Source organism: Hakea prostrata, chromosome 4 (genome assembly GCF_041222555.1).
Source record: "Hakea prostrata isolate BN-2017 chromosome 4, UWA_Hpros_2, whole genome shotgun sequence".
Lineage (NCBI taxonomy): Eukaryota > Viridiplantae > Streptophyta > Magnoliopsida > Proteales > Proteaceae > Hakea > Hakea prostrata.
In genome coordinates this window covers 2679343-2697733 of record NC_142603.1, presented here as the reverse complement: position 1 = coordinate 2697733, position 18391 = coordinate 2679343, and the positions used below count along the sequence as shown (strand labels likewise).

General features: G+C 37.7%; 2 protein-coding genes across 5 annotated transcripts; both read left to right on the top strand.

Moving 5' to 3' along the window:
• Positions 1-1050: 1050 nt before the first annotated feature.
• LOC149017059 (auxin-responsive protein IAA9-like) lies at positions 1051-13210 on the top strand. Of its 4 annotated transcripts, XR_016172758.1 has the most exons (7): positions 1054-1300; positions 2225-2986; positions 3074-3300; positions 3473-3614; positions 11331-11392; positions 11808-11987; positions 12398-13210. XR_016172758.1 is itself a non-coding variant. In XM_089151358.1 (6 exons), exons 2-6 carry the CDS (start codon positions 2265-2267, stop codon positions 11843-11845), a joined length of 1191 nt encoding a protein of 396 aa, XP_089007484.1. In that variant the 5' UTR covers positions 1054-1300; positions 2225-2264; the 3' UTR covers positions 11846-12380. The 4 variants fall into 4 exon arrangements, 3 of the variants coding, with proteins under 3 accessions (XP_089007486.1, XP_089007484.1, XP_089007485.1); XM_089151358.1 differs by lacking the exon at positions 12398-13210 and having other exon boundaries at positions 11808-12380; XM_089151359.1 differs by lacking the exons at positions 1054-1300; positions 12398-13210 and adding an exon at positions 1326-1612 and having other exon boundaries at positions 11808-12380.
• Positions 13211-15249: 2039 nt separating this feature from the next.
• On the top strand, positions 15250-15756 carry LOC149017058 (uncharacterized). Its single transcript, XM_089152868.1, has one exon. It carries the CDS (start codon positions 15250-15252, stop codon positions 15754-15756), a length of 507 nt encoding a protein of 168 aa, XP_089008994.1.
• The last annotated feature ends 2635 nt before the right edge of the window (positions 15757-18391 follow it).

Here is an 18391-nt window from a genome sequence, read left to right as displayed (position 1 = left end):
CTTATTGATTTCAAGTACCTGAGGCCTCAAGGTACCCTTGTTGGAATAATTTATTAAAAAATAAAATTATAATTTTTATGTGAATTCATATAAAAACATAAGAATAAATTGTTATATTTTTTTTCATTATAAAATTAATCTTTCATTTCTATAAAAAAAAATAAAGATGATCTTTCATTTGAATAAGATGAACAAAATGATGTTGAATAAAACTCAGAGCCAATTACCCCTTTGCCTTGCTTAGAGGGAGGGTAAAAAATTGTCGTGTAAGATCTTCTTGGTGAATTAGACCATAGTATTTTTTATCATCCACCACAAAATCCAATAAATGAAGAGCTTAGGCCTGTTACGTCTTTCTTCAAATCCATTGGGGGTGTTGGCATGACAAGTCAATGCTACATTATTTTGGTCCAATGATTGTTTGCCTTAGATGGAGTGATTGAGAGATTCAATGCAAATCATGAGGCTTGAACAAACAAATGACGCTCGATTAAAATGTATTTAGTGGCTTATTGTTCTACCAAGGTTTAAAATATCGGTATTGACAATCGTATCAGTCAGGTGATTTTAAGAGACGTATCGTCATATATCGAGTATTGTATCTCTCTGGCTAAAGTATTTTAGTGTAATTTAATGGAGAGACGCATCGAGATGTATCGTATCGGTTTGGTCAAATATGGATAAGTATTGGTTAGTATCGTATGATATCGTGTGATATTTTAATTCTTGTGGGCTATTCCGGTCCCCTCCACCCGCGGCTATTGGTCAACGACATATATAAATTTTTGACCTCTGGTATTGTATGAGCTACGATGATTGTTTTATTACAAGCCCTAACGTCTTTACATGATAAGTGGACACACAAATGAAATTAAATATAAGCATAAGGTAGTGATATAAACTTATGTTCTCCTCATGCGATCATTATAAGTAATCCAATGGTCACAATTTTGATCTTACCAAAAAAAACGAATCCCATTTTGATACCTCACCTCGGGCTTTATGTGCAGTATGATAAGTGAGAACTTGGACTTTTTTTCCCGTGGGGATAGAATTTATCGTGAGAAATTCGATCTGATGTCTCCGCAAGTCCGAAGAGGTCGTGAGAAATTCAGAAGACGGTCGCGTACTTTTCGTTTCAACATTTATTTGGCGTCCGTGTTTTTTGTTGCTTTCTGGTTTCTCAGCTAAGTCGTGAGTCATTTGATCTGCTCCTGCTGTTCTTGCTCTCTATTTGCCATCGTCTACTTGGATTTTCAGTCGCTTTTCTTTTCTTCAACTGGTCCGGTAATTTGTACAGGCAAGTGCTTTTGTTACTCTATTAATTTTGTTTCGCAGAAGCTCTTTTGACTCAGTAACTTATTGTTCCGTTTCTGATCGCTGGTTTTATTCTGCTATACGCGTAAAAATCGTCTTCATTGAAAGCTACTTATTAATTTGGAAATATGTTTGGTCTCCCGTTTCATTTCGGGTTCTTAGTTGCTGGAAGTGTTTTATCATTCTCCCCCCAGAATTAATTTTTAGTTTAGGTATAGCACTGTGGTTATTTAACGTTTGGGGTCATCTGCTCTATTTTTGCTAGTCATAGCACTCTTCTTCCGGCGATCTGAAGGTTGCGTTTTGACTTACTTTATAGTGAAGTGGGGCTGCTATATTTTTCCTTTATTTTGTTTTATGTTCTTACTTGGTGGGTTTATTCCTGGTTATCATTTGTCTTACTCTGTCAGATAGCGGGGACCTTAATTTGTTAGTTTTGTGGTTTTCTACTACTTGGATCCCTGCAGATATGAGATGCGTGCTGTTTTAAATTGCTGTTTGTATGTAATTTTCATTTTGCTTTTTTCTGTTGAGTTTGTATATATTTTCTAAGACTAACTAATCTGCTGAGGCTACATTTAGATTTTTCTTTGGTTTTGTTTTTATTCTTGAAGGGAGTTTTTATAAATTAAAGGGAGTTTTCATGGTAGAGTTAGAGGAGAGTTCCAGCACCTTCACAACCCCCCCCCCCCCCCCAAACAAAAAAGAAAAAAGAAAAAAAAGGAGAGTTCCAGCACAGGGTTTTGTTTTCTTGGCTTTCCATTCTGCAACACTAAATGTTTCATGCAATGAGTTTTCTTCTACTTCTTTGGAAATAAACTTTTGCTTTTGCATATGCTAACGTGCTAGAAGTTATTAGCTTTATTGCATTTCTCCTAGTGAAAGAGCTTGGTTTGATTGCAAGCAGGTCTGAGAGGGAAGCTTTGACTTCAGGAAACGCCAACCTAATGTCTCAGCCGTTGCTTGGTGTAGTGGAAGGGCAGCGGCATGCCTCTGTGGTGGCTTCTTCGGCCTCCACTGCAAGTAGCTGCCACAATTATTCGGAACTAAAAGAGCATAACTACATGGAGTTTTCTGATTGTTCTTCGGTGGCCAGCTCCGCCATCTCAAACTCATGTGAAGAAAAAAATAGCAGCTTGAATCTGAAAGCAACAGAACTAAGACTTGGGCTTCCTGGATCCTCATCTTCCCCAAGGGATCCAGAGATTTCCATTTTGAGTTGCAGAAAACAAGATGAAAAACCCTTCTTTCCTTTACCGATTTCAAAGGATGGTGTCAGCTGTTTATCACAAAAGACTGCTGTTTTAGGAAACAAGAGGTGGTTCTCTGATGCCATGGATGGGTTTTCTGAAGTAAAAAGTGCTGCATTTCCTGAAGGGAAGAATAGAATGTATCCTGCTGCTGCCTCTGAATCAGAAACTGCCCAATCTACAGTTCAGGGGAAATTTTCTATTAACTCAGGTGCTAATAGTATGCTATCACCTAATAAGCTTTCGATGAACTCAGGGATGAAATCTGTTTCTGTTAAGGAGCATCCAGGATCTCAGCCAGCCATGTTTAAAGAAGCTGTCACTGCTAAGGTATTCCAAGACAATGCCCGTGCAGCTATTGATAACAACCGTACCCTCACTGGTGCTGCTAATAACGAAAGTAATCTGCCTGCTGCCAAGTAAGTGAGGTTGCTTCAAAGGAACTTTGATAAAATAATTTTTGTTTCAACTGTGTGAATTGGTCACTGATTTTTCATTGATAACAGGGCTCAAGTAGTAGGTTGGCCCCCAATTAGATCATTTAGGAAGAACACTTTGGCAGCCGCTCTCCGGAATAATGATGAAGTCGATGGGAAACCAGGCCCTGGTGGTCTTTTTGTTAAAGTCAGCATGGATGGTGCTCCTTATTTGAGGAAGGTAGACCTCAGAACATACTCTGGATATCAAGAACTGTCGTCTGCACTCGAGAAGATGTTTAGCTGTTTTACCATAGGTAAGCTATTTTTTTGTCCCAATTTTGTAAGATCTCATCTAGAGAATACCCATGTTTTAATATAAATACAGTTGCTTTCTTGTGTGAATTTGTGTTTAAGGTGAAGTTTTAATTCATGGTAAATACCCATATTAACATAGCTCCAGTTATTTCTGTTTGCATATGGTTTCAGGCCAGTGTGGTTCACACGGAGCTCCTGGTAGGGAGATGCTGAGTGAGAGTAAGCTGAAGGATCTTCTACATGGGTCAGAAAATGTTCTCACGTATGAGGATAAGGATGGTGACTGGATGCTCGTGGGAGATGTCCCATGGGAGTATGTCCCGATCTATTCTGTCTATCATGTCTCCTTAGAATTTATCTTATGCTGTTTTGCATGCTTTATATGTCCAGCAGCTAAAAATTTGAAAAAGAAAAAAAATTCTGTCCCTGCCATTGTGCTCCATGATTATGAACAAATATTGTTTGCCTTTTAACGTATCTTAATTGTCAGTTTGTGGCATGTTCAATCCATGCAAGTGGACTGATTCTAGCTCTACTGAAGGTGCAATATTCATCATTTCAGTACTATAAACTGCATCATTAGTAGTGAAGCCATTCTTGGTGAGAGTGTGAAACAATGTTTAGTTTTTCATAGCATATGTCTTGGAAGATGCAAAGGACAACTTGGATGGGCAAAGACATTGAGCTGAGTTCCTGTAAAGGAAGCTAGTTGAATGAGTAGGAAGTGTTCAAGTAGACCATGAGAATGGCAAATCAACTATCAAGACAGTAAAGATTTAAATGCATTTTGTAAATTATGCATAATACAAGAGAAAAAAATTGAAGTGACATCAAATAGAGACAAACTGAGAATGAATCCCTAATGTAAAACCATATCAATGATGGAAAGTTATCACTAAGGTTCATCTTGGCCAAAGAGTTAAATTCCTCTGGACCCAGAATGTACTCTGCATCATCTGGCCAAAGCCAATTTTGGCTCAAGGATGGGTGGAAGGGAGAATGGAGAAAGGGGATTTTTGAGTTTTACTCAAGTAATGGCTCAATAATCTATTTAAAGGATGATATGATGCAAGAATGAATATGCCCTGGGTGAAAGGCCAAGATGCAAACCTTTTGGAATCAGAAAAGGAAGAAACTACAAATTTGTTGGTGTGTTATAATTGTAGCAGTTTTTGAAATTTTGTGCATTCATCTAGTAGGCTTTGTAGTTGCAACTGAGCTTGTGTGATCAGATAAAATCACTGGCCTTTCTTATTGCGACTTTTGATTATTTCTAACGTATAATTAATGATGATTTGCATGGGATGTAAGGATCCTACCAATATGTTTATTTTTTGGATGGAAATTTCTGCTGTTATACCCTGTAAGTCCTTGCTGCTTGGTAGCTGTTACTGTCATGCAGTGTTATGATCAGTTCTTCAATACAGTGGTCTGGGTTGCATCATTATCTAATATTGATTGACTTGCCAAATTAGCCCGACTTACATGTCAATATAATGATATGAAAACTTGTTTTAAAAGCCAATTCTTTTTAGGGCTATTTAAAGAATCAGATTATTGAAAACACCAAGAGAAAATTCAATTCCTGGTGATCCATTGATCCACGTGGTTGAGGTTGTCTACCAAATATGACATGTGGCTTGTCATGGAGAACCAACTACCTATGGTCACTTATCAAATGAATTGATGTTTGGTTGTAAAGCTGATAGAACAAAAAACAGGGCATTTTTCTTGCGTTTTCATATGAAGAGAACAAAATGCAAAATGGAGAACATTGTAGGGATGCATGTGGAGCCCTTAAAAAACTGCGCCTTGCAGTGCATTTACATATATAAGAAAAAAACACCAAGAAAATACCTTTTTGAGGGAAAAGAATGTACCTTTTTCTTCTGGCAATAGAATGAAGTTGACAATGTCTAGAAGGTGGATAAAAATGGGATGTGATTTGCACTTGATGTATGCATATGGGTTATCGACAAAGTTGTCAACATGTTGTTTAGGTGGCTTTGCCTGAATTGGTGTCTTAGTCATCTTGCTGGGGTTGCCTTAATCTTTGCTCCCCTTGACATCCTCGGTTTGCCTAGGCATGGAGACCACGTCAGCTTGTAATTTTTTCCCTAGCGGCAGAGGTATATTGGATGAGTGATATTATTTTCAAGTCTTGTGACTTAAAACTGTGGTTAAAAGTCCCATGAGATCTTGATATTTTCTCCATCTTGACAAGTCTAGAGTCCCTGATCACATGCAATACCAAAATACTATGTAGTTTCACCTGAGATCTCGGTATCTCTTGGTCAGATTCAACCTATTCTCGATAAGCTTTGACTAATCTTTCCAATTGTGAAGAAAACAGCTCCAAATCTTACCTTAAAAACTTGGGTGATATACTTGTATTAGATCTTTAAGAACAATATTTGAAGGAGGTTTGCTGTGGAACAATCTTCTTTGGAGGAGATTGGAACTTGAAGACCTGGCACTCTAAAGCAGGTCGGGCACAATTGTTCAACTTCTCTTTAAAATCAACGGATGGGTTGATAGATATGGGTGTTGGGTCTCTGTTCAGCTGGATTATGTGGTCATGGCCCATGAGCCCACAGAGTGGACCCATAAGTTCAGTGTTTAGGTGAAGTACGAAAATAGGTTTTTACTTATTGGTCTAATTATGTAAATTCCATCCAACTTAAGTTATAAGGGCAGAATAGTCTTTTTATATTTTATTTTTAGTTTAAGTAATGTTTGAGACAGTCTAGTATATGATAGAGTCCTATTTGAATTTGGATTAGTATGTTCAGTACAACTAAGAGGCAGTTTCTTAAGTCCTAATTTCTCTAGGACTTCCATGTGAGGCTATAAATAAAGCCTTGAGCATGTAATAGAGGAGAGAGTCCAGAATACAATTAATAAAGAGTGTATTGCTGATGCTTAAGAGCAAGTCTAGTAGAGCTTTTTATCAGTGGTAAGGGACCTCCATGTGATTGAGTAAGCGACCTAGGGTTTCTAGTTGAAGGATTCTCCTTCGGCAGTCTAGTAGCTTGCCTCCACTTCTTTCCATCTTTGTCACACCCCATTACAAGGGTTGCATTACAATTTACAAGTAATAACAAGTCAGCACTTAATTCCATTCCCCTTCTCATATCACCGTCTTTTTTATTTTCTTGAATTTTCTTAAATTTTCAAACTTCATTAGAGACCCAAAATTCTAGGCCAAATCTATGCCAATGTAATTGTTAGATCTGTCCCAAACTTTATGAACTTCATTCCCCCAACCCTAGTTACCTTCGATGCCAATTGCAGCCCCATGAAACCAAGCAACCCTTAGATTTACCCATCCTTGTTATTATCACTCTTATCTTCCCTCCAAAATCAAGAAACCCGATATCTCCCTTGCCACCGGTCCAAAATCATTGAAACTTGAAAAGATTATTTTGAGGATCAAGATATAAATTCCTTTCAAGTTTTATCCCATCTCAAATCTACCTCATATGAACCTCATTGGAAAGGTTAAAGTATCCTTCATACCCTAAATATCCGGGTATCTCTATCCATCTGTTACCTATTAAACAAATACAAACCCCAAGCAGGGAATTAGAGCACAATTGTTAGGAATCTAGTGGGGAGCGACCACCTATACACCTTAACCCCAAAATTTCAAGGAGCCCTTTCTTGGTCCCATATGAGTTGATTCTCTTAAAAATCTTGGAAGAACTGACCCTCATTCACTTGAGGCCATAGTATGAAATTTGATGAGGGAAATGAAACCATGTCTGATACTCAAGTCTGCAAAGTTTCGCTGAAAGTTAGAAATTTTGAAAGTGTTCTATTGTACAGGGGTTAGGACCATGGATATAGATATGGTGGTGCATATGGTGGTTCATTTGCTGATTCCAGCAGCATGTTTGCTTATGTTATGGAGATGGACCAGGTGTGTATTTGTGGACTCCATCTTCGGATATCCATTAAGACCAACACAGTCAGTTATGCCAGTTCCTCAATTGGTTACAGTCCATGGCCGTATGACACATTCCCTAGGGTAGGATATCTACTTAATGTTGATGATGCTACCTATAGAAGGGGAGTGATAGACTATATGGATAACTTTATCTGTATCATGTCATGGCTTGCTTATGTCTAGTACTTGGAGTACTCCATGTCTAGCCCCACATATACTTGTATGTTGAATTTTACTTGTATTTGTTGTTGCATTTTAGTCAAAATCTTAGTGTTGTTTTACATAATATCCATATTTACATTTGCGAAAATGCATGTTCCAAACTTCGAGTTTGCCCGCATTTAGCCGGGCATGTGCCGATCAAGAACACCACTATGGATTAGGTGTTAGGCAAAATAATACTTTCATTGTGTTTATAGGCCTCAAATTAGGCTGGAGACTGAAAATCAACCCCAAACAAACACTAAATACGCACCAAAATTTGAAGGAAAGAAAAAAGAAGAAAGCGAAATTTCGGTGTTTCGCCCATCTCGTCGGCAAGATGAACCTAAATTTCGAACTATGCTTGAGGCTACATCACACTTATTCATTATTAGGATGAGCGTATAGGCGGAGGGGTGACCTTTGGTATGTGGATTATATCTTCTGGAACTATATATATATATATATATATATATATATATATATATATATATATATATATATATATATATATACTAGCAAACTTACACACGTGCAAATGACCATATATGAATGATTATGAGAGTGAGATCTTTTAAATTATTTTATGAGATATCTCGATATGCAATATAAAATAAAGACAAAGCAAGAGAGAGTAATAATTTTCTAGGAGATGGTTGCATCATAGTTAAAGAATATAAAGCCAAACACTTAAGGCACATCATGGCGGACAAACCTGGTTGTTTGACTTCGATCACAAACTCTTCCATTATTCGTGGTTCAGTACCTCCGTCGGCCTTAGTGTTTGCGCCGCTTGTAGTCGTGCCATCGTCACACTCCGATACTCCCGATGCTGCCATCGGTATTGTTCCTTTCGGACCCCAATGTATGTCCATTAAGGGCAGCACCATTCCCACAAGGACCAACACGAGGCTGCCCATAGACCACCATTGCTTGTCCACTCTTCAACCAGCATTTTCGAATCAGCAAAATCCCAAATCTTTAACTTTTTTCTGCTCCAAATTAGGGTTTCACGGATGTGCTGGGCCTTCACAAGAGGATTATACTCACAACCATGAGACGGTCGAGGGAGATTGAGAGAGCGTTAGAGAGGTTGAGAGAGTTAGATATGTCGTGAGAGGAGATTGTGAGAGATCGCGGGATTAAAATTAATGATAAATTGATAATGATTCATGACTAAAATGTCAAAATTATCCTTGTAAAAGTAAGTAAATAAACAAAAATAGTACCAAATTATTGGTATTTGAAAACAAGAAAAGGCGAAGGTCGAGATTTGGAGCGAATAGTAAATGCTTTTATAATAGTAGTATGATATGATAGTATGTGTTATTCCGTTGACCGAGAGGGGGGTGAATCGTGTCTTCAATTCACCACAATGTGGTGGGTCTACGCATGTGTACCACTCGTAGCTATCAATGCACAGGACATGTCCACCACACACCACAATGTGGTTGGGTCTACCGACGGTGTACCACCACTTTGCAATCAAGGCACTCCAATATGTGCAACAAAGAAAATAAACAAAAACGCAATGCACCGGAGTTTCGTGGTTCGGCCATTGCCTACATCCACGGAGTAATACCCTACCTAGGGTTTCGTATATTATTCAATACAATCCTAGATATTTTGATTGCTACAACAGTCCAGGAACACCAATCCTCGCTATAGTCTAAAATGCAATTTAGACAAGGGCACCCCCCAACCCCTGACAGCTCCAACTTGCTAGGTCACATGTAAACCAATAATTCAAGTTCCCCAAATTACATTCATGATCTAGGTTCTTCATCATTAAACATAACCTAGAAAATAATAGACAATAACTTGTGAATACGGGTTACCTCAACTTGTGTAAGATGCATGGTAACAATACTTGTTTCTCTTTTTCTCCAACTCTTTTTTCTCTTTTCAATCTTTTCAGTTTTCTCTCCTTAAGAAAACCATACAACCATGTTCCCTTCTTTTCTTCTGCTGCTTGTTCTTCCTTCTCTTTCACTTTCTTTCTTGTTCAGAAACAAAAGACTTCTTATTCCCAAGCTTCGGATCTCCAAAGCCAACCAACGTCTTCGGTTCGACCTCCACGCTCTTTCCAAGCTCCTCAAAATGTCCTATCTCTTCTGCTGGAGTTTGCTCTCCTTTTATAGATTAATTAAACTCAGAGTTTGAATTAAACTCAGAGTTCCTATCTGACTTAAACAAGGAGTGTTTTGACGTACAAATCGGACTAACTTAGAGATCTCAATGAACAATCCCACCGTTGGTTTGAAGATCAAAAGTCGTGAAGCTCTCCTCCGAATCGGCTCAATCGGACACTGGATGACCATCCGATGAAGAGGTTGATCAAAGCTGCAGAGACCCTAAAAACGGGATTCTTGAGAGACCCTCAACGGGATTCTTGAGTTTTCTTTATTTGAATTGGATTCTTTCTCTCGGAACCTTTTTGTGTGTTGATGTACCATATCAAAGCCCACTTAGTTGCCAACAATGACAACACCTTCATTTTAGGCCAATGGAACAACAATATGATATAGTATGATTTACAAAACCCAAGCTTATTATACGAGAGAGGAGAAATAACAAGATAAATAAATAAGAGATTGGTTTCCGCCTACCTCTTGTGGTACCAATGAATCCTCGAATCGTCATTCGATCTTGAGATCGATAACAACCCTTGTCATCGTCATCAAACACTGCTGAAGATCACAATATATCAATAATCGCGAAAGGCCGAGAGTGAAGAAACCCTAAGTCGGTTGAGCATTAGAACAACTCGTGAGGAGAAGCGATTGAGAAATTAAAATTTGCTGGAATATTGAAGATTTGCTTTGCAACCCTAGATCTCACGATTCGAACCTAACAAAGATAAATAAATAGCAGAGATTGATTGAGCGAGTTTGAGGGATATAGGGATATTTCGCAATGAGAGAACAAATACATAGATTCGAGAGATCGAGAGGGATTACGGAGTTCAGTGGGAGATGATATGAGAGCGAGAGCTGAGTTGAGAGGGTCGTGAGAGATAGTGGTGATTTAGAGAGAGATTAGAGAGAGTTTGAGAGGGATAACGCGACAGACTTTGAGATAGATTGAAAAAAGTCAAGAGAGAAATCGGGATTAAAATTAAGGATAAATTCATAATAAGTCATGAGTACAATGTCCAAATTATCCTTGCAAAAATAACTAAAGAAATAACAGATAGTACAACATTATTGGTATTTAGAAAAATTCTAAGGACAAAAACGGACAGAAAAAGATTTGCGAAAAAGGTAGAGTACATGCTTTTATTATAGTAGTATGATATATATATTTGTTGCCCTACAAATGATGTTAGATGTCTGATTTATGAAATGTTTATAATTTGGTGTATTTTTCAGTCTTATTGCTTATTTAAGTTACTCTACTTGAATCATATGTGTTTTGATACCAAGATTGTGTGGAATAGGCGGTATATAATAGGTGTGATTGTTAAAGCTATGGTTTCCACCATGCTTATAGGGCCTAAAATAGGCAGTCCTGCAGGTTTCACGACCTAATGACATCATATGGCCACCAAAACTAAAAGGGGTGGGGTAAATTGAAGCAAAAGACATTCCAACTTGGCTGATGTCCTGCTGAATTTTGGAGACAACTTGGTTTTTTGGCTTAATCAAAACGAGCCAGGATTTCTAGTCCTCGAACTTTGTTTAAAGCAGCCGAGTTATAAGAAATTGATAATTTAGTTTATAATAATTAAGAAAATAATAGCTTAAGGATAAGTGAATAAATCACTTGCCCGTGTTTCCCGTAGTCCCCACCTGTCATGAATCACTGGCAAAAATGCAATTTTGTGTTGATCAACCTGCATTATGGATAACACTGTTTTTGTTCTTGGACGCATGGCAGGATGTTCATTAATTCATGCAAAAGGTTGAGGATAATGAAGAGCTCTGATGCAATTGGCTTAGGTACACTTATTTTCCATTCATTCTCCATTTTCTTTGGGTGGTAGTCCCGCATAAAAGCATTTCACTGTTTTCAGAGAACATATTGTTGTGTAGAGGATTACCTGCAACAAACTGAGAATAAGTTGCTCAACCAGCCTCTATCATATGCATGGCACCTGTATGTACTACACTCTTTTGTTTGTGAAGCTTGACAAGAAACATGTGAAGTGAATATAAAATGAAAACTAGAACATTTATTTCAGTCTTTCAGTGTGGGTTCATGATGTACTGAAAGTAGCAGAACTCTCTTAGTCAAGTCGTGCTGGTGTGAGATAGTGTTTCAGGCATCTCATAATTTAAGTTTGTTTTGTTCTGGGTTTGTTTTTTTCTTCTTCTTTTCTTTCCCGGCTTAATAATCTCTGTTTCGTGCCTTCAGCTCCAAGGGCAGTTGAGAAATGCCAGAGCAGAAACTAGATAACATCCCAACATTACTCTCAGCAATCAGTGGTTGTAGAATCTACCGAAGGGGCTGAGGGAGCAAATGGGGAGGAGAAACGAGGGGTGGGCAGGATGGACCTGGGTTCGAATGCTCTGGTCTTTTTATATTTGGTTCCTGGTAATTCATGTTGCCTTCTATTGTCCTGAGCTCATCATTATGATCATAAAACTAAGGATGCACAAGTTGACAGGAACCTCTTTTTTAAGTAATTTTTTGTGTTCAGTTCTCGTTTTCCAACTGAACATGCTAACATTAAAGTGGCTTATGGTTATATGTATTTTGCACTAAATACAGTCTCCGGGTACTGGTTTTGTACTGTTTGTTTTGGATTGGATACAGTCTCTCGAGTGATCACTGGCCAGGTGGACTTTCCCAGTTGTGAGGCTTCAATTATATGTTTCTTATGAGAAATTTATCACTATCGTTATGGTGTTGGTGCCCATCCGATAGTGTCTAGTGCAAAATTTCAGTGATCCGGAAAAGTATTGAACCAAAGGAGGAACCTTACCTGGGTTTTGGTGTTTCAGGTCTGCGTAGGGGAGCAAGATACGAAAATTTTCTGATTGGAATTATTGGTGCACCTTGTGTAGTTGACCGAGTTGAGTCATTTCTTCTTGTACTTGATCAAGATGGATGAAGGTCCACTTCCAACACTTTCCAACCTCACACAGGCAGCAGGGGTGAAGCGACTACCTTTGCCCTTTGCCCTTTGCCCGTGAGAGGTGAGGGAGTCAATGTGTTGGAGACAATTTGGATCTTATCATTAAAAAGCGTCAGAGAGGCTTGTCCAAGCTAAAGAATATGACGCAGCTCAGGCGGAGGGTGTGAAATGATCTGCTTTGGTGTTAAATCTGTTTCAGTCTGAATTGCTGAGAGTCTAAATTGAAATTGAACTGGTTTAAGTGGTCAAGCAAAACTGATTTTCAAATGGTTTGATTTCTCAGTTCTTGACAGTTTTAGGTCTTGAGACAAAGCTTTCTTCGTAACCAGTATATCTGATATGAGCAAGCTCTTTTTCCAAAATTTTAAGTGTCCACTAACCTATATAACAGACAAGCAAACCAATCGAACGAAAAAACAAAGATAAAACTTAGGGCAGGAAACGGATCTGATCTGAGGAAGAAAAAGAGAGAAAAAAGGAAAAAGAAAATTTCAGCATGCATGAGACCTCTCTCACAGGCGGGCTTTTTTCTTTTCTGGGGATGGAGTTTTATTGAGTTTGGATCAAATATCCTGTAAGAGTAGCAGATTCAAGGGCATATATGGTGGCAACTCGTAACTATGAATATAATCTTCTAATCTTATGGAAGATTCCACACCAACGGTAATCTCGTCACATGCAATGACTTGTCAATTTTTCTCACCAGTTTTACTAAAGCTCTTTGGAAACTAATTCTAGTGTCATTTATTTCTGAAAGTCAATTATTCAGGTTGTCTTGATTTTCTAATTTTGTATTTTGACCTTGGATGAGTTACTGGGTGTTACTCTGGTCTGCAACAGAATCTGATAACAAGTATTTTAATCAAGATCGAGCAACATTTTGGCATACCATATGTTTGTGAAAATGTTGGACTGAACCAAGCACTTCAATCTGTTTGAAGAATTTCGATTGAGAACCCAACAACTTTTCACACCATGTGTTTATGAAAATGCTGGACTAGACGAGGCACTTCAGCCTTTTGGTCCCGATGGAGGATCCTGACATGCGATTTTTGACCCACGGGTGATTGAATTCGACAAAGAGTTTAGCCATGAGTTGCACAGGCTTGGGACATCTAGCATATGGGTCTTACTGGCCATTGTTGTTTATCGTCAAAAGTTGTTCCAACAGAATCTCTTCACTGCTATTGGTGGATTCCCATGAGCTGCTGTTGGTGGATTCCCATTACAAGTAGTCAAGTACTATGAATGCCCTTGTGGAGGTGAATAGAGTTGTAAGGGTCCAAATACATTATTCCCCTTGGCCGTGTGGTACTTTGGTATTGGTTAATGGTGGATTTCATTGATTTATCTCCGTAGATTACAGTTCAATCCATGGGCTTCAACTTCAAGATAATGTTTATGTTTGCTCTGACCATCCTTTTATCTCCATTGGGCATTGAAGGATAACTGAATTGGCTTCATCATTGCCCTTAGAACACATGATTTTGAATCCCTTGCAAGGTTAACTCAGTATGGATAATATTCAGGATTTGTACCTGGTGAAATCTTCTCTTATCATGTGAGAATTTGCCGTTACATCCCATCAGAAGTGGGAATGCAGTACTTAAAGATTTGAGTCTCGTGACATTATATCTGAATCTGCCTGACAATTATCTCCTGGGTGCCTAACCACATTGTTCCATTATTCCAGTTGGATCTTTTACTGCCTTCCCTTAGTTGCTTGGTATGATGAGTCAATTTTTATATAAACCTGATGATTCTCTCTCCATTATTGAGATTAAATATTAATCTCCCTCCTTCGACTCAACCTTCTTGAAATCATGAATATTCAAGTTTTTATCTACTCAGTACTCATTAGTGCAATGTGGAGATATAGATTACCCAACTTTAGGACTTTTGTTTACTCTAATAAGATATGCTTACATGTTTACTTGAATTGAATCATGTAGCATCTTTTGGTGTTTTGATCATTGTTTCTGTCTGAGGTATCAAATTTCTTCCCAATCCCAATCTTATCCTCTCCATTCCCCTTTTTTTAAACACTGAAAAGCAGTAACATCAGTGGAGATGGTATGCTTTAATTCAGCTTAGTGCGCCTTTTTTATAATAATTGCAGAGGCAGACATACTTTAGTGACTTTTTTTCACTAATTAATAATAATGTGACCACTCTAATTAAGAAAGATTTGTTCTTAGTTCTAATTATTCCTTATGGGCTGCAGAAATCCCCCATTTTGTTGTTTTCATTTATTTAGTTATTATTATCAATGGATTTTGTGTCACCATCATCTAGATTATTGCCAGATTAGTTTAAAATTTCCACAAAAGCTTGCCTAGTTGTAGCCTAACTATGGTGCTTCATTTCCTTTTGCAAGTGTACTAATCTCTATTTATCGTTTCTATGATTCTCCACATTTTGACATTCAAAAGTAGATTATCCTTTTTTTTTCTCTTGGTTCAGGCGTGTTTAGTAATTTGACAGATAAGAGAAGGGTTGTTTAGTAAATTGCGCAGGTCCTGGCTTGCCTTGTAGAGGGCAAGGGTGGATTCTGGAGCTATGGTCGAGAACAACAAACCCTAGATCTGGAAGTTGCAAAGGAAAATGTTCAGACAATTCCGCTCCATTTTGTTCCAGAATAATCTCCAGCTCTAAGAAACACGGACCTCTTTGATTCTCTCACCCAAAATCGAATCCAATCGACCAATGCTACCTCCGATGGCCCTAAAAGTCTCTTTCTTTTCGCCCAAAATCCTCCTGCAGTCTCACGAATTACCAGTTTCGGTCTTTCCCTTGCCTTCAAGAAGGGTTGCCAATGAGAGTATCAAGAGGAGAAGGAAGAAGATCGTGATTTCCTCAGCGAAAGGCATCGGTGATGCTGAGCTCGCCGCAGAGTTTGCAGAAGGGGTGGCGAGAACAAACAGCCATTCCGCGCGAAGAAATGAAGCACTTAGGAAGAGCAGAGAACTCTTGTTTGTAGAGTTGTGTAATTACCTTGAATTGACGACGGAAGAGGTTAAGAAGAGATGGAGAAAGGTGGAAGATAAAGAGAAGATGAATCTGGTGAAAGGATTTATCTCTGATTGGGGCGTTGCTTTCCATCCCTTATCTTCAAGGTCTGTAAAAGAAATGGTGGACGAGTACTTGGCCGAAGAAGAGAACCCTAACCCCATTTCTGATAATTCTTTCTTCTTCCCTGTTTTAAGGATGATAATGGGTCTCTAACCCTATTCATCCTTGTCGTAACGTTTAGTTACTCATCTCTGAATCTGACATTCAGTCCTTCCACTTTCATATAGATTTGTTCATGGAATTTCTAGCAAAAAAAGAAGAAGATTTGTTCATGACTGTTTTCCCCTTTTCTTTTTCCACTTTAGGGTTGGCTGAAAAATTGGCACCTTGCAACTTCGCATGTGGGGTTCTCTAGAAGCTGAACAGGAGAGTCTTTGGATGGAAATCATGGATTTGGTCTTTGGAATGGAAGAACACAAGATTTTTCGATTTGAAAACTGAAATTGATTGTGGTTTCTAAGTTGACTGGTTCATAATGTAATGTTCACATTCTATAAACTTGATATTATACAGTCTTTTAATGAAAATATGATAAAAAAAATCATAAATCAAACTCAAACAATTATAATCAATGATGAATCTAGATCTATTGTTGAAAAAAAAGCCAACCATCAGCTACGACTTTTCTCCCCTAACTGGTGCTTGAAGGCGATTAGGCTCAGGGGCCAATCTAACTTATCTTGCTTGAGTAGGACCATTATGCGAAACACTTCAGTCCGATAGATTGAGACATTGGTTGAGATTTTGGAACGGTCAGATCAAAATCTCGCTTAACCATCATGTACATGACTGAAGCAATTTTGCCTTTAAGCTTTAGAAAAAAAGATTAAGCAACCTTTTTTGCTCTAAGAACTTAAACAGCTATGAGCGTGTAGCTATTAACTTTTTACCCCTTAAATTTGAATCTACACCACATGGACACATGAGAGTATGTGTTCTTTAGGTCTATGAGGCCCTAAAATTAAGGAAGTCTCAATGTGTCACTCTTATTTTCTCTTTTACAATAGGGAGGTTACCTCCTAAAGGCTAAAACTAAGGGAGGACTCAATCTCTTTAATTATTCTCAGCTACCTTAAGAGATGACGCAGGTCTTATGGCCCCTGTTTGTTTATCTTTGGATCCATCTCTGAATAATCTTTAATCGTGATTTGAACATTCACATCCCCTTGAGAAAAAGGCAAAGTTCAAAGAAATAGATGTAGGTGTGCATACACATGAATCTGAAAGGTTGGAGAGTGAGAGAGAAAGCCGCTTAAGATAAGATAGAAAAGATATTCTCTAGAAGGGAATGACGAGAGGAACATAGAAGTTTGTTTGGGATTCTTAGCAGCTGAGGACAGGACATGTGCCCTAATAATGGCAACATTTCAACCACCACCAGCAACTGCATATTTCTTTTTTGATGTTTCAGTCACAAGCATTCCTCACCCTTCTCTGATCACACCCATAAGAAAATTTAAAAAGCTAAACAAATAATGGTGCTTGAATCATGGCCGTTATTTGTTTATTTAATAGTAAGGCTTTTGTTTGTTTTTTTTTTTTTCTTTTAAAACTTATTTTATTGGTTTGGCTTATGAGATTAGATACAAGTATGTGTGCACTGAGCTAGGAAACTAGAACACTATGAGAGTATCAATTGCTAGCTCAGTTCTCAGCTGTTTTAGCATTCTTTTTCTGAAATCTAATAAAATGGGAGACTTTCAATGAATCTTCATTGAACTCCTCTTTAACCCCCAATAGGTTATCTGAATTCTCTCCACATCAAATTTTCAGCTCTTAGTTTTCATCAAACACAAATACATAGCTAAATGAATTGGTTTTTAGCCTAATACCGTGTATTGTCCAAAATTATACTAAAGAATTTTTTTATTTATTTCAAAAAATTAGGGGTAGTGCCATAGTGGTTTGGTAAAAGTTATTGTTGTCTTGTGGCAGTAGAAGTTAGATACTATCACAGGTTAGTTAGATAGGCAAAGATTGACCATTTCTAGGGAGGTCAAGATTTGAGAAAAACACCATTTGCTGTGCACAGTAATGCACATATACCCGCCCAAAAATTAATTTTTTTTTTTTTTTTTTTTAAAACTTTATTTTTCTTTCTTTTTTTTTTTTATATGTGCCCCCCCCTTTTTTTTTTTTTTTTTTTTTTTTTTTATAAAATAAATTGGTTTTTATTTATTATGGATGTCCATTACCCCAAAGAGATTGTACTTCCAATTGAAGATCTCAATTACCTCAGGATGCAATATTGGTGAAGATCACAACCATCTCATTACACAATATTGGCAGTCAATATTTCCATTCTATGCACCTTCAATCTTGGGCGGCAATCTATCTTTCCATATCAAGAATATCTTATTGTGTGCAGAATCATATATTGTATTTCCATATCGAGTGATGCTCCTTCTACTATAAATATGTAATGCACTCAACTGAATGAATCACTTCGATTGAACTCATCTTGTCTTTCTTCTTTGTATCTAATATATTTTCTCTTTATTTTATAACACGTTATCGACGATTCCGCTCAGAACGAATCCGCTCAGTATTGCTTTTGAGAAGAAGCAGAGACATGTATCATTATGTTTTCTATTCCAAAGTGAAAATAATGATCGATCTCCTCGCCGTTTTTGTAAACAATGGAGTTTACCTTGTCCATCTTGAAATGTAAGTGCATCATGATAAAAGGTATGTGTTTTATTGAATATAAGAATCAATCAAATAATAAGATATTATGTTGCTTTAATGATTGTGGTTTTATTTATTGTATATAGTGGTTGCTAGCTTT